The sequence below is a fragment of the Ranitomeya imitator genome, chromosome 2 (genome assembly GCF_032444005.1).
Source record: "Ranitomeya imitator isolate aRanImi1 chromosome 2, aRanImi1.pri, whole genome shotgun sequence".
NCBI lineage: Eukaryota > Metazoa > Chordata > Amphibia > Anura > Dendrobatidae > Ranitomeya > Ranitomeya imitator.
The window spans coordinates 323,045,618-323,067,458 of record NC_091283.1 but is presented as its reverse complement, the minus strand read 5'-3'; the positions used below and the strand labels follow the sequence as shown (position 1 = coordinate 323,067,458).

General features: G+C 43.0%; 1 protein-coding gene across 2 annotated transcripts in view; it reads right to left on the bottom strand.

The window, feature by feature from the left end:
- Positions 1–2,081: 2,081 nt before the first annotated feature.
- LOC138663505 (gastrula zinc finger protein XlCGF57.1-like) overlaps positions 2,082–21,841 on the bottom strand; it is a 34,296-nt gene continuing 14,536 nt past the window's right edge. The window contains exon 7 of one of the 2 annotated variants that reach the window (XM_069749742.1): positions 2,082–3,246. In XM_069749742.1, the coding sequence (XP_069605843.1) occupies positions 2,138–3,246 (1,109 nt within the window). In that variant the 3' untranslated portion in view covers positions 2,082–2,137. The remainder of the gene's footprint in view (positions 3,247–21,841) is intronic. The other variant, XM_069749743.1, reaches the window with a different exon arrangement.

Below are 21,841 nucleotides of genomic sequence, written 5' to 3'. Positions count from 1 at the left end.
AGGGCAGAGGTCTGGTATATGGAGTGGCTGGGGTGGTGGAACAGTAAACTTTTGCCTTGTTTGGTCGATCTTGTTTTTGAAGTAGGTGGCAAAGTCCTCAGAAGAGATGAGGGGACTAGGAGGTGACAGTGGTGGGCGTAGGAGAGAGTTAAATGTGCTGAACAGTTGCTTTGGGTTGTAGGATAGTGAAGATACAAGGTTAGTGAAATAGGTCTGTTTAGTAGAAGTGAGAGCTAGTTTGAAGACAAGTGTAGCTTGTTTGAAAGCAGTGAAGTCATCTGGTAGGCGTGTTTTCTTCCAACACCGCTCCGTGACCCTGGATGCTTGTCGGAGTTTTTTGGTAAGGTTGTTATGCCAGGGTGGCCTATTGATGTGTCACACTTTGCCATGCATGAGGGGCAACTGAGTCTATAGCTGATGTGAGGGTGGAGTTATAGAAAGCGGTGGCGCTGTCCATGTTGTGAAGTGAGAATATGGAGGACAGGAGTAGAAGAGAGTCTGAGAGTCTGTGAATGTCTAGGTGTGCAAGGTTTCTGCGAGGATGTGGTAGGGGCTGGGCATGGGGGGCGGGTGAGGAGGACAAGGATGAGAATGTGAGTAGATGGTGGTCAAATAGGGGGAAGGGAGAGGTTGTGACATTAGATAAGGAACAGATATATTCCACAAATTTCTCCTGGTTGGCATGGAGCTCGCTGTATAGGGTGTGGTAGGCTCCACGGCTCTCCCGGACTTCGATAATGGGGTGTCTCCAAAAACGTTGACACCGTGTTCTCCGTCTTTCTCCGTTTCTTTGTTGCTCACAAGCAAACGCAAAGGCAAGAAACAGCATTAGATCCAAATCCAGGTTGAAATAAAAAGCTCTCCATGCGAAGATACATTGTGAAGCAGGGTACAGGAGCAAAATCTGAATATTTCAGCTGTACAAAGGGTCTATATAAAGAAATCCCATGAGACACGCCCATTGGTGGTGTCTGTTTACCTAGATTTTTCTCCTGGTAGTTTTTCACCATAACAACGCATGCGCATAAAAAGCGCAGATGCATGCTAAATGCATGCAAACGTTGCGTTTTTGTGACCGCATGCATAAGTTCATGTGGATAAAAAAATCTGCATTTGCATGCGGTTTTTGTGCGTTTATGGGTGCGGTCGAAACGCTTCGGACACAACCGCAAGTGTGAAACCAGCCTAACAGCTGTTATAATACCAAACTAGGCAGTCCCTATAGGAGAAAAAACACAAGACTTATACTGTATTTTCACATACTATCTATTCCTGACACTGGAGTGTCTTATAAACTTGCGAAGTATATAGTTTGAGGTCTGGGATCTGCCAATATGTGGCTAGTTTTCTGACTGTTTCAGATAACATGATACATGATTTTAGCTTTTTTTTTGTCTAGTCTCACTTGAATATAGGTCAATATTAAATAAAGCCCCTGATGAGTTGCCTTTGGTGAGGACGATGAAACCCGTAGAAATGAGAGACTTGGAGAGTGAGTATGTATAAATCAACTTACCCTATATACTGAACTGTGGGGTACATGTTTTTTCTATCAGTCACCTACTGACTAACCTTCAGGGGGTGAATTATGGGTATAGTTTTACATTTGGAATTAATAAAGTTTAGTTTTATCCTTTTGTCAGCAAATATGAGGAATGACAAGGGACAACCCATTTAAGGCCGGGTTCACATTGCGTTAATAGCAGCCCGTTAAACACATACGTTAACGGGCTGCTGTTAACGCAAGTGCCGTTATTGCAGCCCGCTAGCGCAGATAGAGCATCTGCTAGCTCTATCTGCACTAGCGGTGACGGACTCGGAAACGCTGCAGCCCGCGTCTCGGGGTACGTCACTCAATGATGGCACATCGCTAGCGCACGCCCATTGTGGGCATGCGCTAGTGATGCGTTCGACATTGCTTTCAATGGCGGCATTAACGGACTACATTACTCCGCGTTATGCCGCGGTGTAACGTAGTCCGTTTAACGGACCACCATAACACAATGTGAACCTGGCCTAAGAATATTCAATTTTGGTTAAAACTATTCCAACATTATGAACATAAAAAAGGCTTCTCCCCTATGTGACGTCTCTGATGTTTATTAACAGGTGATTTCCAAGTAAAATATTTCCCACATTAAGAAAATGAAAAAGACTTCGCCTGTGTATGACTGCTCTGATGTCTAACAAGAAGCGCTTTCTGGTTAAAATATTTCCCACATTCTGAACAGAAAAAAGGCTTCTCCCCTGTATGAGTTATTTGGTGTTCAACAAGATTCCCTTTGTGGGTAAAACATTTCCCACATTCTGAACATGAAAAAGGCTTCTCCCCTGTGTGGGTTCTCTGATGACAAACAAGATACCCTTTGTGGGTAAAACATTTCCCACATTCTGAACATGAAAATGGCTTCTCCCCCGTGTGAGTTCTATGGTGATTAACCAAATCTGATTTCTGGATAAAACATTTCCCACATTCTGAACATGTTAAAGGCTTCTCCCCTGTGTGAGTTTTATGGTGATTAACCAAATCTGATTTCTGGATAAAACATTTCCCACATTCTGAACATGAAAAAGGCTTCTCCCCTGTGTGAGTTCTTTGGTGTCTAACAAAATCTGATTTACGTGCAAAACATTTCCCACATTCTGAACAGGAAAAAGGCTTCTCCCCTGTGTGAGTTCTATGATGATTAACAAGCAGTGATTTATGTGGAAAACATTTCCCACATTCTGAACAGGAAAAAGACTTCTCCCCTGTGTGAGTTTTATGGTGATTAACCAAGTCTGATTTCTGGATAAAACATTTCCCACATTCTGAACATGAAAAAGGCTTCTCCCCTGTGTGAGTTCTTTGGTGTCTAACAAAATGTGATTTACGTACAAAACATTTCCCACATTCTGAACAGGAAAAAGGCTTCTCCCCTGTGTGAGTTCTATGGTGAGTAACAAAATTTGATTTCCTGTCAAAACATTTCCCACATTCTGAACATGAAAATGACTTCTTTGCTTTAGGAGCAGTTTGTTTTTTAATGCCTCTTTTGTGACTTTGATTTTCCTTAGTAGTCAGTAATGAATCAGAAGATGGGAGCTGTTTCATAGGATCAGATGACAGATCTTTGCTATGAATGGATGATGATATATCTGGAGAAATGGCATTCACTTCAGTTGTATCTTGTAGGATCTCAAGATCATCAGATTTAAAAATTGAAGATGTCAGCTGTCCCTCTGATCTCCTGGTACAGTCATCTGCTAAGATAAAAAACAATAATTTTTTAATAAAATATCATTGAGTTTTATATTTTTGAATATTTCTACGTAAATGGTCCTTAAAAAAGGCAAGCTATGTAAAAAACTTTAATTACACTATGTAACAATTTTTTTTTCCTGGGTAGAAAGTCTGTTTTCCTAACCTGTTATGCCTAATACAAATAGAAAATAGTTGTTGTTCCACTAAAACTTTGCTTCTGTGATCAGGACAATGAAATTTTGAAATTTGTCTGCTTTTGTTAAAAATCTCGATTCGTATTCAATATTGAGTTGTCGCCTAGAATATTCTTGAACTGCTAGAATTGTGCAGAAGTTTCTACAATTTTCCAGAAAGATCTAGAGGTTTCTAGAAACTTTTAGAACATTCTCGGACTGTTCAGTAGTAGTCATACAAGTATAAAAGCACAGGTGACTCGAACCAACATTTCGGTTTATGCTATTGCTGAGTAAGAGAATAACGAATCGTAGTTAAAGAGCAATTTTTTTTAGATGGCATCAAGAGGTTGTTTGGGTCCAGCAGATGTATTTTTCTATGTGTGCAGACAATTTATAAAGACAATAGAAAGTAATTCATAAAAGCATGTCGTAAGATGTACGAGGCCTACAAGGTTTATTTCAAAAACTCAGCACTCAACTTAACGTAAGACAGGTGACTTAATGGTGTCCACAAAATAACAGACGTTTCGGTCCTACATCCGGACCTTCATCAGTCACAGTTGATAATTGTGAGGGAGCGAGTGGACCCACAGAATTGCTGATTGTGGAATGAGATCACACTTGTGTGTGAGCGCTGCCTGTATGTGGGCAGTATAGCCCCAAATGAAGCGATATACCATACTATACTACTATATCAGGACAAAAGTGCCGTGTCTGTGTGCGACGCGGTATCCACCGCTAGTCCAAGGTATATCGATTCATTTGGGGCTATACTTCCCACATACAGGCAGCGCCCAAACACAAGTGTGATCTCATTCTTTAATCAGCAATTCTGTGGATCCACTCGCTCCCTCACATTTATCAACTGTGCCTGATGAAGGTCCGGATGTAGGACCGAAACGTTTCCATTATTTTGTGGACACCATTAAATCACCTGTCTTATGTTAAGTTGAGTGCTGAGTTTTTGCTATATACTAAAGTGTGGGAACCTACTCTGGCACCTCTTTATGGCTGTGCACACGTCTACTTTTTCATACAAGGTATATTTCGGCACGTCTGTCGGGGATCAAGACAAGCCCTGGGCACCACATTTCACATGTGAATATTGCAAGAAAACTCTTGAAGGTAAGGTGAACAATTGCTGCTCGTTTATATGACAGTGCTTTATATTGTAGAATTTCAATGATTTAGATCTAGTACAGTTTAAGGAGTTGCAATTGACCAAATGTTCACATATGTCAATGCACTATAGTAAAATATGTATTAAGTAATGTGCAAAATTTCATGCTTTTAAATTTATATAATTAATTATATCTGCTATGTTACAGGTTGGTACAGGGGAGAAAAGAGAGCCATGAAGTTTGCTATCCAGCGAATTTGGCGGCAACCGACCGACCACTCAAGCAACTGCTACTTCGGCATGGTGGATCCTGCCAACGTTGCACAGGCAAGAATGCAGCTCAAATTGTTTATCAAGACATTCCTTTTTCCATTGCCCCAGTACCACACTGCCCCGAGATGCGTGTTCCATCTCCCCCGAAGAGAGATCAGCCATCTTCAGGAAAAAGCAGCAAGTCGGACAGTGAGGAAGATATTGGAGATCAAGATTACGTTTTCACAGATGCAGTTGAGGAGAGAAGGCCATCATTTCTTAACCAGAAAGACATCATCTATCTAATCAGAGACCTTCGTCTCACCAAGTCCAATGCTGAGATTTTGACATCCAGGCTCAAGTAGTGGAACTTGTTGGATGAAAGTGTGCAAGCCACAGATCAGAGAAAGCATTCCCAAATATTTTCCAACTTCTTCTGTTGAGAAGATGGGTTGTGCTTCTGCAACAATGTGGCTGGTCTTTTTGAGGCTATAGGTATCTCCTGTAACCCGAGTGAATGGCACCTATTCATAGACAGTTCAACCCGGAGCCTCAAAGCCGTGCTGCTTCACAACGGAAGCAACTACTCGTCTCTCCCTATGGCTCACTCTGTGAATCTCAAAGAGGACTACACCAGTGTCAAGATGTTGCTGAGTGCTTTGAAGTATGACAACTATGGATGGGAGGTCATCGGAAACTTCAAAATGGTGTAATTCCTGATGGGCCTTCAAGGTGGTATCACAAAATTTCCTTTGCCTCTGGGACAGCCGTGACACTAAGGCGCTGTCAGTATTACGGGTTTTCTAAGTCACCTTGTGAATGATTTTGCCCTTTGTTAAGATGGAGTTTGCTGTTTTTGTCTGCCCTACTTCCTGTTCATTTGTTTAAAACCCGGGTCAGGTGTCAGCCTCTTTGCTGGAGTATTCTGATTCTGTTCTCCTTCAGCTCAGCTGCTGAGTGTGTCTCTACCTCTGGCCATTTCCTGCATATGTAAGCTACACTCTCTATGTTATCATTAGTCTGCTGACTTGGAACTTTACCCTCAGTTCATTCCTCCTGGTAAGAACTGTGTTTTTGGAACTTTGTTTCTGGACTGTGTGTTGCTACTCAATCCTTAGGAGCTGTTGGAAACAACACCAGTATAATACTTTAATGTGAACCTGTTTCTGAACTTACCCGTGTTTATATCACATCTGGGATCAACTAGTGAACTAGTTTCTGGACTCACCCGTGTTCACGTCACACCTAGGAAGAACTTGTGGACTTGTTCTGGACTTCTCTGTGTCTACTTCATACCTGGATTTGACTCTTTCTGTACTGACAGTGTTTGGATCTGCACAACGTCACCTGTCACACTCACCTTGCTGAGGACTCTGCCTTAAGAACTCTGCCGATTTGCTGTATATGTTTCAAGGACTCGTTTCATTTCAGGACACTGGGTTATCAGTATATTGTTTTGGGTGTTATTGCTGTTGTACAAATACACTATTTGCACTAAAGAAACCCGTCTCTGTCTGTTCATTGCCCCATGCTATCAGAATCCTTGAGTTCCTACAATAGTATTACAGGATACTCCAGCTTAAGGAAAGGATTCTGCTGGGGTAGACAAGATGCTTGCTATGATTTAAGGTACCGTCACACTCAGCAACTTTGCAATGAGAATGACAACAATCCGTGATGTTGCAGCGTCCTGGATAGCGATCTCGTTGTGTTTGACACGCAGCAGCGATCTGGATCCCGCTGTGCCATCGCTGGTCGGAGCTAGAAGTCCCGAACTTTATTTCGTCACCAGGTCGGCGTACATCGTCATGTTTGACATCAAAAGCAACGACGCCAGCAATGTTTTACATGGAGCGAACAACCAGCGAGAACGAGAAGTGAGTCGCTGTTACGTCACTGGATCGCTCCTGCATCGTTCTGGAGCTGCTGTGTTTGATGTCTCTACAGCGACCTAAACAGCGACGCTCCAGCGATCTACTTTAGGTCGGCTCGTTGTCTATATCGCTGCAGCGTCGCTGAGTGTGACGGTACCTTAACTCCTTGCAGCAGGAGGTGGCGGCTGTACAAAATAAGATTAGAGACATGGACTCCCGGGCTAATCACAATGCGCAGGCGTTTGGTCAGGCTCTCCGAGATTTACGTACCTTGGTAGAAGCTCAGGTTACACCACCTGCTCAGCATACACCACCTGTTCAGCATACACCACCCACCAGTATGCCTAAATTGCCTCTTTTCCGGTTTAATGGTGACCGAAGTCAATTCCGCGTGTTTGTTAATCAATGCATATTACTTTTTGATGTACATGCCTCCTACTGTCAGTCAGATAGATCTAACGTTCTATGTATTATTATGTTGTTGACATCACGGGCACTGGCTTGGGCAAATCCTATGGTTGAAAGATGTGATGTCCGTCTAAATAATTTGGATGATTTTCTGGCAGCTATGGCGCAAATGTTTGATGATCCCAACCGCCGTGCCTGCGCTGAAAAATCCTTGCTTTCCATACGCCAGGGGAAACGTTCAGTCATAGAGTATATTACTGAATTTAGGAGGTTAGTAGTGGATACCAACTGGGATAACAATGCTTTATTGCCAATTTTCAGCTAGCTTGCTCAGAGTCTCCACAGGAGTTTGAGTTATTTTTACAACACTGTGTGCGTATTGATATCCGCCTAACTCAATGCTGACAAGAGAAATGGGCGGCTTTAAATCACATCACTAATTTTACTCTTTCGTCTAGGGAAACTACCAGCAAGAACCCACGGGAAGCTGAGGAGGTGCCTATGCAAGTGGACTCACTACAAAAACGTGAGAGTAACGAACGCCGTGAATATCGGCTTCATGAGCGCTTATGTTTTTACTGCGATCAATCGGATCATTTCCTCATTAATTGTCCTAAATGTCCCAGGCGACCTAACAAAGTGTTGGCGGCAGTAGGGGACTATGATAATACGGACACTGAGTTAGAAGTTTCGGAGACCAGTTTACATATAGATGCTGTGGTTCCCCTAAAGGCCCCTTCACATTTAGCGACGCTGCAGCGATACCGACAACGATCCGGATCGCTGCAGCGTCGCTGTTTGGTCGCTGGAGAGCTGTCACACAGACCGCTCTCCAGCGACCAACGATGCCGGTAACCAGGGTAAACATCGGGTAACTAAGCGCAGGGCCGCGCTTAGTAACCCGATGTTTACCCTGGTTACCATGCTAAAAGTAAGAAAAAAAAAACAGTACATACTTACCTACAGCCGTCTGTCCTCCAGCGCTGCGCTCTGCTTCTCTGCTCTCCTCCTGTACTGTCTGGGAGCCGGAAAGCAGAGCGGTGACGTCACCGCTCTGCTTTCCGGCTCACAGCCAGTACAGGAGGAGTGCAGAGCACAGCGCTGGAGGACAGACAGCTGTAGGTAAGTATGTACTGTTTGTTTTTTTTTACTTTTAGCATGGTAACCAGGGTAAACATCGGGTTACTAAGCGCGGCCCTGCGCTTAGTTACCCGATGTTTACCCTGGTTACCAGTGAAGACATCGCTGGATCGGTGTCACACACGCCGATCCAGCGATGTCCACGGGAGATCCAGCGACGAAATAAAGTTCTGGACTTTATTCAGCGACCAACGATCTCCCAGCAGGGGCCTGATCGTTGGTCGCTGTCACACATAACGATTTCATTAACGATATCGTTGCTACGTCACAAATAGCAACGATATCGTTAACAATATCGTTGTGTGTGAAGGTACCTTAACAGTGATGCTGACTTCCCCTAAAGACCAAGGGGAGAAATACTCACATTGTTCTCTTCCTATTCAGATTCTGTGGGAGGAACAGTGGATACCAAGTTCTGCTATGATAGACTCTGGAGCAGGTGGAAATTTCATGGATTCTTCTTTTGCCAGGGAACATGGTATTAAGACACAACTAAGAGCCTCACCAGTCACCATGGAAATGGTGGATGGTTCTCCTTTAGTTTCCGGACTAGTAGACCGGGAGATGGTGCTTCTGAAGTGTAAGATGGAACCAGACCATCAGGAAACACTTTCCTTTATGTTAATATCTTCTCCTCATTTTCCTGTAATTTTAGGAATTCCCTGGTTACGGTCACAGAATCCAAACATCAATTGGGAAACCAAGGAGATATCCTTCCTTCCGAAGTGTAGCCCTGCCATCAGTCTACCGGTAATGGCTCGTTTCCCAGAATTTGGAGGAAACGAAACAGGTATCTACTCTCCAACTGGTTTACCAGGAATTCTCGGATATTTGTGACAAGAGAAAGGCAGACCAACTCCCTCTACATAGACCTTATGACTGCCCCATAGAGCTGCTTCCTGGGGCAGCGATTCCTTTTGGCCATGTTTACCCGTTGTCAGCTCCAGAATTAAAGACATTACGAGAATACATAGATGAGAATTTAGCCAAGGGGTTTATCCGACCATCCTCTGCACCAGTGGGAGCCCCCATATTCTTTGTAAAGAAGAAAGATGGCACTCTAAGACCTTGTATTGACTACCGGGAGCTAAACAAGGTAACCATTCGTAACTGGTACCTGTTGCCGTTAATTCCTGAATTGTTGGAGAGAGTTCGCCAAGCTAAAATATTTACCAAATTAGATCTTCGCGGGGCATATAATTTACTCCGTATATGTCCTGGAGACGAATGGAACACAGCTTTCAGATGTCGGTATGGACATTTTGAATATTTAGTGATGCCATTTGGACTCTGTAACGCTCCTGCTGCTATCCAACACTTAGCCAATGATATCTTCAGGGATTTACTGGATCATTATGTAGTAATTTACCTGGATGACATCTTGATTTTCTCTGATTCACTACAGGAACATCAGGAACATGTCAAGACTAGGGTTGAGCGAAACAGATCGGCAATTTTCAAAAGTCACTGACTTTTAGCAAAGTCGGGTTTCGTGAAACCCGACCCGATCCCACTGTGGGATCAGGTCGGCGGTCTTTACTGCAAAGTCGGGTTTCGATATATATATATATATATATACATATATGTATGTTGTATGTGTGTGTATATATATATATATATATATAATTGTCTAAGGGTTTTTCCGTCTGTCTGTCTGTCTTTCTGTCTTGGAAATCCCGGCTCTCTGATTGGTCGAGGCCGCCAGGCCTCGACCAATCAGCAACGGGCACAGCGACGATGATGTCATAAAGGACGTAGACATCTCACGTTTCTGATTCAGCGACGGGCACAGTATCGACGTAGATGTCATAATGGTTGCCATGGCGACGATGATGTCATAAAGGTTGCCTCGACCAATCAGCGACGGGCACAGTGTGCCGCGAATTCTGGAATCATCATTGTCCATATACTACGGGGACATGCATATTCTAGAATACCAGATGCGTTAGAATCGGGCCACAATCTAGTATATATATATATATATATATATATATATATATATATATACAGTTAGGGCCAGAAATATTTGGACAGTGACACAAGTTTTGTTATTTTAGCTGTTTACAAAAACATGTTCAGAAATACAATTATATATATAATATGGGCTGAAAGTGCACACTCCCAGCTGCAATATGATAGTTTCCACATCCAAATCGGAGAAAGGGTTTAGGAATCATAGCTCTGTAATGCATAGCGTCCTCTTTTTCAAGGGACCAAAAGTAATTGGACAATGGACTCTAAGGGCTGCAATTAACTCTGAAGGCGTCTCCCTCGTTAACCTGTAATCAATGAAGTAGTTAAAAGGTCAGGGGTGGATTCCAGGTGTGTGGTTTTGCATTTGGAAGCTGTTGCTGTGAGCAGACAACATGCGGTCAAAGGAACTCTCAATTGAGGTGAAGCAGAACATCCTGAGGCTGAAAAATATGAAAAAATCCATCAGAGAGATAGCAGACATGCTTGGAGTAGCAAAATCAACAGTTGGGTACATTCTGAGAAAAAAGGAATTGACTGGTGAGCTTGGGAACTCAAAAAGGCCTGGCCGTCCACGGATGACAACAGTGGTGGATGATCGCCGCATACTTAATTTGGTGAAGAACCCGTTCACAACATCAACTGAAGTCCAGAACACTCTCAGTGAAGTAGGTGTATCTGTCTCTAAGTCAACAGTAAATAGAAGACTCCATGACAGTAAATACAAAGGGTTCACATCTAGATGCAAACCATTCATCAATACCAAAAATAGACAGGCCAGAGTTAAATTTGCAGAAAAACACCTCAAGAAGCCAGCTCAGTTCTGGAAAAGTATTCTATGGACAGATGAGACAAAGATCAACCTGTACCAGAATGATGGGAAGAAAAAAGTTTGGAGAAGAAAGGGAACGGCACATGATCCAAGGCACACCACATCCTCTGTAAAACATGGTGGAGGCAACGTGATGGCATGGGCATGCATGGCTTTCAATGGCACTGGGTCACTTGTGTTTATTGATGACATAAGAGCAGACAAGAGTAGCCGGATGAATTCTGAAGTGTACCGGGATATACTTTCAGCCCAGATTCAGCCAAATGCTGCAAAGTTGATTGGACGGCGCTTCATAGTACAGATGGACAATGACCCCAAGCATACAGCCAAAGCTACCCAGGAGTTCATGAGTGCCAAAAAGTGGCACATTCTGCAATGGCCAAGTCAATCTCCAGATCTAAACCCAATTGAGCATGCATTTCACTTGCTCAAATCCAGACTTAAGACGGAAAGACCCACAAACAAGCAAGACCTGAAGGCTGCGGCTGTAAAGGCCTGGCAAAGCATTAAGAAGGAGGAAACCCAGCGTTTGGTGATGTCCATGGGTTCCAGACTTAAGGCAGTGATTGCCTCCAAAGGATTTGCAACAAAATATTGAAAATAAAAATATTTTGTTTGGGTTATGTTTATTTGTCCAATTACTTTTGACCTCCTAAAATGTGGAGTGTTTGTAAAGAAATGTGTACAATTCCTACATTTTCTATCAGATATTTTTGTTCAACCCTTCAAATTAAACGTTACAATCTGCACTTGAATTCTGTTGTAGAGGTTTCATTTCAAATCCAATGTGGTGGCATGCAGAGCCCAACTCGCGAAAATTGTGTCACTGTCCAAATATTTCTGGCCCTAACTGTATATATATCATAGAGACTCATTATATATATATATTTACTTCAGCGCGATGTTGAAAAGCCGGTAATTCAATTGCCGGCTTTTCATTTCTCCTGCCTAAACCCGACATGATATGAGACATGGTTTACATACAGTAAACCATGTCATATCCCCCTTTTTTTTGCATATTACACACTACTGTTAGTAGTGTGTATGTGCAAAATGTCGGCGCTCTAGCTATTAAATTTAAGGGTTAAATCGCGGAAAAAATTGGCGTGGCCTCCCGCGCAATTTTCTCCGCCAGAGTGGTAAAGCCAGTGACTGAGGGCAGATATTAATAGCCTGGAGAGGGTCCACGGTTTTTGCCCCTCCCCCCCCCCCCGGCTAAAAACATCTTCCCCCAGCCACCCCAGAAAAGGCACATCTGTAAGATGCGCCTATTCTGGCACTTGGCCACTCTCTTCCCATTCCCGTGTAGCGGTGGGATATGGGGTAATGAAGGGTTAATGTCACTTTGCTATTGTAAGGTGACATTAAGCCAGATTAATAATGTTAATAATGGAGAGGCGTCAATTCTGACACCTATCCATTATTAATCCAATTGTATGAAAGGGTTAAAAAAAACACACACACACACATTATTAAAAAGTATTTTAATGAAATAAACACACAGGTTGTTGTAATATTTTATTGTACTCTCAATCCACCTGAAGACCCTCGTTCTGTAACAAATTTAAAATAAACCAACAATATACATACCTTCCGTTGATCTGTAACGTCCCACGCTGTAAATTCATCTGAAAGGGTTAAAATATGTCTTGGAGCTTTCCAGGAAAGTTCCCACGCTCGAGGTCATTTGAGGACATCCAGCGGAGGGCGAATCACCGGGACTGAAGGTAACTATAGGTCATTGACCTACATTACCTTCATTCCCCGGGGTTTTACAGGCACGAGCACAGCTGCATTAGCAGAGCTCCTGCCTGTAAAATATTTTAACCCCTTCAGATGGATTTACATCGTGGGATGTTACAGATCAACGGAAGGTATGTAGATTGTTGGTTTATTATTTTTAATTTGTTACAGAACGAGGGTCTTCAGGTGGATTAAGAGAGCAATAAAATATTAAAACAACCTGTGTGTTTATTTCATTAAAATACTTTTTAATAATGTGTTTTTTTAACCCTTTCATAGAATTGGATTAATAATGGATAGGTCAGAATTGACGCCTGTCCATTATTAATCTGGCTTAATGTCACCTTACAATAGCAAGGTGGCATTAACCCTTCATTACCCCATATCCCACCGCTACACGGGAATGGGAAGAGAGTGGCCAAGTGCCAGAATAGGCGCATCTTCCAGATGTGTCTTTTCTGGGGTGGCTGGGGGCAGATGTTTTTAGCCAGGGGGGGGGGGGGGCAATAACCATGGACCATCTCCAGGCTATTAATATCTGCCCTCAGTCACTGGCTTTACCACTCTGGCGGAGAAAATTGCGCGGGAGCCCACGCCAATTTTTTCCGCGATTTAACCCTTAAATTTAATAGCTAGAGCGCCGAAATTTTGCACATACACACTACTAACATTAGTAGTGTGGAATATGCAAAAATAAGGGAGATATGACATGGTTTACTGTATGTAAACCATGTCTCATATCATGTCAGGTTTAGGCAGGAGAAATGAAAAGCCGGCAATTGAATTACCGGCTTTTCTGCTATATCGCGCTGCAGTAAATATATATATATATATATATATATAAAAAAAAATTCCCATTGACTTTGCATTGGGTTTCGTGTTTCGGCCGATCTCCGACCCAGACTTTTCAATAAGATCGGCCGATTTCACTCGACCCGACTTTCTGAAAAATCGGGTTTCACGAAACCCGACTCGACCTGAAAAAATGAAAAGTCGCTCAACCCTAGTCAAGACCGTGTTCAGACGTTTTGGAGATAATCATTTGTACATCAAACTCGAAAAGTGTGAATTTCATTGCTCCAAGATTCAATTTTTAGGCTATGTTATTTCTCCCCAGGGATTGAATATGGAGTCCAGCAAGATCCAGGCGATCATAGATTGGCCGGTACCAGGAAACATCACAGAGGTACAACGATTCATTGGTTTTGCTAATTTTTATAGATGTTTTATCTGGAATTTTTCAGAAATTGACTGTCCCATCACTCTCCTCACTAAGAAGGGGAAGAAGTTTGTATGGTCTTCGCAAGCCCAGGAAGCCTTTGATCGCCTCAAGGTTTGTTTTACCACGGCTCCGATATTGACGCACCCGGATCCTGCACTGCCTTTTGTCATGGAGGTGGATGCTTCTGACTGTGCACTGGGAGCAATCCTCTCACAACAAACCAGAGACAAAGGTTTGCTGCACCCGTGTGCCTTCTTTTCTCGCAGGTTATCATCTGCTGAACTGAACTATGATATTGCAGATAAGGAACTTTTGGCAATCATTTCTGCCTTTAAGAAATAGAGACACCATTTGCAGGGAGCAACTCAACAGGTAGTAGTGCTCACTGATCACCGTAATTTGGAATTCCTTAAGTCCGCCAGATGTCTTTCTCCTCGACAAGCTAGGTGTAGTTTGTTCTTGAACCAGTTTGATTTTATCATCTCGTACCGACCAGGTTCACGTAATGGGAAAGCCGATGCACTATCCCGAATCCACACGATGGACTCCGTGCCTGGGACCCCGTCTAAGACCATCTTGTCTGATGCCAATTTTATAGGAGTGCTCCAGGACTGGGACTTGGAGGAGATCAAGCTGGCCTATGATGGTGACGTATTTCTTGCTGCCCCACCTGATGTGAATATTGTCTTTCAGAATGGTGTATGGTTTAAAGATTGCTGTATTTATGTCCCTGAGGCTGTAAGACTTCGAATTCTCAAATTGGTCCATGACTCCGTATTAGCTGGTCATCGGGGGGTACAGAAGACGCAGGAATTTTTAAGTCGTTTTTTCTGGTGGCCTACCTGCTTGAACGATGTGAATTACTATTTCCGCTCTTGTGAGGTTTGTGCCTGGTACAAGGTTCCTCGTGTTTCACCTCCTGGCCTTCTTAAGCCACTACCCATACCATCTCGCCCTTGGGGATCTATTTCGATGGACTTTATTGTGGAGTTACCCACCTCTGGCAGTAAAAATACTATTTTGGTGGTCGTGGACCGTTTAACGAAGGCTGCTCATTTCATTCCTTGCACCGGTCTTCCCTCAGCTACAGAGACAGTGGATCTGGTTATCCAGAACGTTTTCCGGCTGCATGGGGTACCAGATGAGATCATCTCTGACCGGGGAATACAATTTACCTCTAGGTTTTGGAAAGGATTTTGTTCTGTGCTCCACATTAATGTTTGCTTGTCTTCTGCATACCACCCTCACACCAACGGGCAGACTGATCGGACCAATCAAACCTTGGAGCAATATCTACGCTGTTACATCAGTCATTTACAGGATGATTGGCTGAAGCTACTTCTACTAGCGGAATATTCGTATAACAACTCACAGAGCAGTTCCACGAAGGTAACGCCTTTTTTCGCCAATCTGGGATATCATCCAAATATTTTGCCTAGGTCTCCGGTTGCTACTTCGGTACTGGCAGTTCAAGACAGAGTGGCGGTGTTGCAACGTAATCTTGAAGTTTTGAAAAACTCCCTGACCGCAGCACAGGAGCGTTACAAGAAGTCGGCCGATAGATTCCGGATACCAGCAACCATGTATAAGGTAGGAGACTCGATTTGGTTGTCCACCAAGAATCTAAGATTGGGTGTTCCTTTGCAGAAACTGGGGCAGAAGTTCATCGTTCCATTCAAGATCACCGGGATTGTGAGCTCTGTTGCTTGTCGGCTGAAGCTGCCACAAACTCTAAAGGTACACCCACTATTTCATGTTTCCTTATTAAAACCGGTCTCAACACATTTCAGGGACGTATCGTACCTCCTCCTCCACCAGTGTTGGTTGATGGCGAAGAACAATTTGTGGTACAGGACATTATCGATTCAAAACTTCATAGGAACCGGCTTCAGTATCTAGTTAGATGGCAGGGTTACTCTCCTGAAAACGATTCTTGGGAACCAGTAAGTAACATCAATGCTCCCCTGAAGCTTGCTCAATTTCATCGTAGATACCCAGACAAGCCTGATCCAGGCCGTTTCTAGGGGGGAGTAATGTCAGTATTCCAGGTTTTCTAAGTCACCTTGTGAATGATTTTGCCCTTTGTTAAGATGGAGTTTGCTGTTTTTGTCTGCCCTATTTCCTGTTCGTTTGTTTAAAACCCGGGTCAGGTGTCAGCCTCTTTGCTGGAGTATTCTGATTCTGTTCTCCTTCAGCTCAGCTGCTGAGTGTGTCTCTACCTCTGGCTCTGGCCATTTCCTGCATATGTAAGCTACACTCTCTATGTTATCATTAGTCTGCTGACTTGGAACTTTATCCTCGGTTCATTCCTCCTGGTAAGAACTGTGTTTTTGGAACTTTGTTTCTGGACTGTGTGTTGCTACTCAATCCTTAATCCTTGGGAGCTGTTGGAAACAACACCAGTATAATACTTTAATGTGAACCTGTTTCTAAACTTACCCGTGTTTATGTCACATCTGGGATCAACTAGTGAACTAGTTTCTGGACTCGCCCGTGTTCACGTCACACCTGGGAAGAACTTGTGGACTTGTTCTGGACTTCTCTGTGTCTACTTCATACCTGGATTTGACTCTTTCTGTACTGACAGTGTTTAGATCTGCACCACGTCACCTGTCACACTCACCTTGCTGAGGACTCTGCCGATTTGCTGTATATGTTTCAAGGACTCGTTTCATTTCAGGACACTGTGGGTTATCAGTATATTGTTTTGGGTGTTATTGCTGTTGTACAAATACACTATTTGCACTAAAGAAACCCGTCTCTGTCTGTTCATTGCCCCATGCTATCAGAATCCTTGAGTTCCTACAATAGTATTACAGGCACACTATTACAGAAAGGACTGGCCACAGCGGACCGAGTTCTCTGTGGGGAAGTGCAACGTCAAGTGGGAGCCGCTGATAGAACCTCTGAAGGTGCTGATGACACCACTGTACATCAAGCAATTAGTTACGGCTCATGATAAGGCGTCAGCAACTTTCAAGTACCTCCATGGTCTCTTTCCAAAGCTGTCCGAGGCAAATGTCAAGGCTGGTATCTTCGTCGGACCGCAAATCAAGAAGATCATAGAATGTGACGAGTTCGCCAAGCTGCTGAACAGGACGGAGAAAACGGCTTGGAACAGTTTCGTTGCAGTAATTCATGGCTTCCTGGGTAATCACAAGGCTGAAAACTATGTGCAGATGGTTCAGACTCTCAAAGAATTATGCCATAATGAGATTTATTATGTCTCTCAAAGTCCATATCCTTATATGTAAAATGGTGGGCACCACAAAATAACAAACAATTCATATAGCTTGGTGCAACCAATGTCTTAAGACACTGAACACAAGAAAAGACAAAAGGAGCACAAGAACAGTGCACACAGAGCATGATTCATCAATAGTGGAGGCTTTATTAAGACAATTGCCAAGGAGAATAGACATCTAAAAACAATTAAAAATAACAGTATGAAAACACACAAAAAATGGTGAGCAGGCAAAAAATATTCTCTATGTACAATACAATGCAAAATGTAATAATGATATTGAATAAAGAGACCCCCACCAGAGGGATCACAATGAAAAATGGCGAATTATGTGATTATGTGTAAGAATGAGAGAAGTAATAAGGCAGGAACCTGCCCAGCAGTGAGATGTATCACATGGATAGGAAAGCAGTCCATTCACATCAGTATCACATGATAATGATCAGACACATGCAGAATTTACCCATTGGAGTGTGGTAATGCCCGCAGCAGCTTGGTCAGGGGAAGTAGTCATGGTCAGGATCAGGTCAGTATTATGCATCACACAGAGACCGCCGTCACCTGTACGCAGAATCAGCAGTGTGCCCCGGTCACAGAAAGTCAGGAAAGAATAAAGAGGGCAGGTTGTGCATGAGCAGATCTATCTAATGCGCTCCATACCGCAGGAAGTATGGAGCTTGTGTTCCACAATGCGGAAGTGTCAACATGGATTCACCCCCACAACCTAAAAATGGCATATAGATTCCTAATAGTGCAAATATCAGTGCAACAAGCGCCCGGAATAACTATTAGTCCCTATGGCAATATAAAAATACTATGGACTGGTCACATATAAAGCACATTCACAAAAATGTCAATTACGATAAGTAATTATATACACGATGCAGACAAATTTCATCTAGATCCTGATAAAGAGATAAATATCTATCATGTCACAATAAGTAAATACTTTCATTGCCAAAATCATATGGCCCATCATTTCCATAGCACATAAAATTATAGGCAGAAAATCTGTGTATGCCCATAAAAATCAATAATCCGGTTATTAACCCCTTTCTGACCTTAGACGTACTATCCCTTTGAGGTGCCCTGGGCCTATCTGACCCTCGACGGGATAGTACGTCATATGCGATCGGCAGCGCTCACGGGGGGAGCGCCGCCGATCGCGGCTGGGTGTCCGCTGCCTATCGCAGCTGACATCCGGCACTATGTGCCAGGAGTGGTCACGGACCGCCCCCGGCACATTAACCCCCGGCACACCGCGATCAAACATGATTGCGATGTGCCGGCGGTATAGGGAAGCATCGCGCAGGGAGGGGGCTCCCTGCGGGCTTCCCTGAGCCCCCCGCAGCAACGCGATGTGATCGCGTTGCTGCGAGGGTCTCTTACCTCCTTCCTCGCTGCAGGCCCCGGATCCAAGATGGCCACGGCATCCGGGTCCTGCAGGGAGGGAGGTGGCTTCACAGAGCCTGCTCAGAGCAGGCACTGTGAAGCTTGCAGTGCTGCATGTCAGATCGGTGATCTGACAGAGTGCTGTGCAAACTGTCAGATCATCGATCTGTGATGTCCCCCCCTGGGACAAAGTAAAAAAAAAATTTTTTCCAAATGTGTAAAAAAAATAAAAAATATTCCTAAATAATGAAAAAAAAAAAATATTATTCCCATAAATACATTTCTTTATCTAAATAATAAAAAAAAACAATAAAAGTACACATATTTAGTATTGCCGCGTCCGTAACGACCCCACCTATAAAACTGGCCCACTAGTTAACCCCTTCAGTAAACACCGTAAGAAAAAAAAAAAACGAGGCAAAAAACAACGCTTTATTATCATACCGCCGAACAAAAAGTTGAATAACACGCGATCGAAAAGACGGATATAAATAACCATGGTACCGCTGAAAACGTCATCTTGTCCCGCAAAAAACAAGCCGCCATACAGCAATATCTGCGAAAAAATAAAAAAGTTATAGTCCTGAGAATAAAGCGATGCAAAAATAATTATTTTTTCTATAAAATAGTTTTTATCGTATAAAAGTGCCAAAACATTAAAAAATTATATAAATGAGGTATCGCTGTAATCGTACTGACCCGAAGAATAAAACTGATTTATCAATTTTACCAAACGCGGAATGGTATAAACGCCTCCCCCAAAAGAAATTCATGAATAGCTGGTTTTTGGTCATTCTGCCTCACAAAAATCGTAATAAAAAGCGATCAAAAAATGTCACATGCCCGAAAATGTTACCAATAAAAACGTCAACTCGTCCCGCAAAAAACAAGACCTCACATGACTCTGTGGACCAAAATATGGAAAAATTATAGCTCTCAAAATGTGGCAACGCAAAAAATATTTTTTGCAATAAAAAGCGTCTTTCAGTGTGTGACGGCTGCCAATCATAAAAATCCGCTAAAAAACCCGCTATAAAAAGTAAATCAAACCCCCCTTCATCACCCCCTTAGTTAGGGAAAAATAAAAAAAAATGTATTTATTTCCATTTTCCCATCAGGGCTAGGGTTAGGGCTACGGTTAGGGTTGGGGCTAAAGTTACGGTTAGGGTTTAGATTACATTTACAGTTGGGAATAGGGTTGGGATTAGGGTTAGGGGTGTGTCAGGGTTAGAGGTGTGGTTAGGGTTACTGTTGGGATTAGGGTTAGGGGTGTGTTTGGATTAGGGTTTCAGTTATAATTGAGGGGTTTCCACTGTTTAGGCACATCAGGGCTCTCCAAACGCGACATGGCGTCCGATCTCAATTCCAGCCAATTCTGCGTTGAAAAAGTAAAACAGTGCTCCTTCCCTTCCGAGCTCTCCTGTGTGCCCAAACTGGGGTTTACCCCAACATATGGGGTATCAGCGTACTCAGGACAAATAGGACAACAACTTTTGGAGTCCAATTTCTCCTGTTACCCTTGGGAAAATACAAAACTGGGGGCTAAAAAATAATTTTTGTGGGAAAAAAATTTGTTTTATTTTTACGGCTCTGCATTATAAACTTCTGTGAAGCCCTTGGTGGGTCAAAGCGCTCACCACACATCTAGATAAGTTCCTTAGGGGGTCTACTTTCCAAAATGGTGTCACTTGTGGGGGGTTTCAATGTTTAGGCACATCAGTGGCTCTCCAAACGTAACATGGCGTCCCATCTCAATTCCTGTCAATTTTGCATTGAAAAGTCAAACGGCGCTCCTTCCCTTCCGAGCTCTCCCATGCGCCCAAACAGTGGTTTACCCCCATATATGGGGTATTAGCGTACTCAGGACAAATTGTACAACAACTGTTGGGGTCTATTTTCTCCTGTTACCCTTGGTAAAATAAAACAAATTGGAGCTGAAGTAAATTTTTTGTGAAAAAAAGTTAAATGTTCATTTTTATTTAAACATTCCAAAATGACTTCAAATGAGATGTGATCCCTAAAAAAAATGGTGTTGTAAAAATGAGAAATTGCTGGTCAACTTTTAACCCTTATAACTCCCTAACAAAAAAAAATTTTGGTTCCAAAATTGTGCGGATGTAAAGTAAACATGTGGGAAATGTTACTTATTAAGTATTTTGTGTGACATATCTCTGTGATTTAATTGCATAAAAATTCAAAGTTGGAAAATTGCGAAATTTTCATAATTTTCACCAAATTTTCATTTTTTTCACAAACAAACGCAGGTACTATCAAAGAATTTTTACCACTATCATGAAGTACAATAGGTCCCGAGAAAACAGTGTCAGAATCACTGGGATCCGTTGAAGCGTTCCAGAGTTATAACCTCATAAAGGGACAGTGGTCAGAATTGTAAAAATTGGCCTGGTCATTAATGTGCAAAGCACCCTTGGGGGTAAAGGGGTTAAAGGATCCCAACTGATATATAAATGTGTGAAAACCATATGAAAGGGGCGTATCCCCTATCACACATGTAATGAAGATGATAAACCACAAAGGCACCCCGAAAGGGTATGTTTCCACGTTCAGGAAACGCTTTTGAGCCGCAGCATCAAACACGCAGCGTCCAGATGTACAGCAAGAAATCCCGTCTCCACTATGCATTAAAAGAGGCATGCGGCATACCCGCGAAAACGGACATGCAGCGTGTCTTTTAAGAAGGCAGCATGTCCTTACATTGCAGAAACAACGCAAGAACAGCGCAGGTGACCTGCCAGTGACCTCAGGTGTAGATTTGGTCAGGATTTTACCTGCATAAAATCCTGACCAAATCCTGATGCAATCCTCAACGTGGACACGTACCCTAACAATAAATATGAGCTCAAAATGAAAAAGCATGATCAGATAATACTCATGCACAAATCCTGCCTAATCTATGCAAATCCCCAAAGGGGATGATCCATTATACAGCTAGAAGGACTAATGAAACACACAAAAAATCCCCAAAAAATGAAAAAGAACCGACACAGGCTGTGGGGGTGAATCCATGTTTTCACTTCCCCATTGTGGAACACAAGCTCCGTACTTCCTGCGATATGGAGCGCATTAGATAGATCTGCTCATGCACAACCTGCCCTCTTTATTCTTTCCTGACTTTCTGTGACCGGGGCACACAGCTGACGGTGATCTCTGTGTGTGATGATATAAATCCAGAGTCGTTCCTGACCATGACTACTTCCCCTGA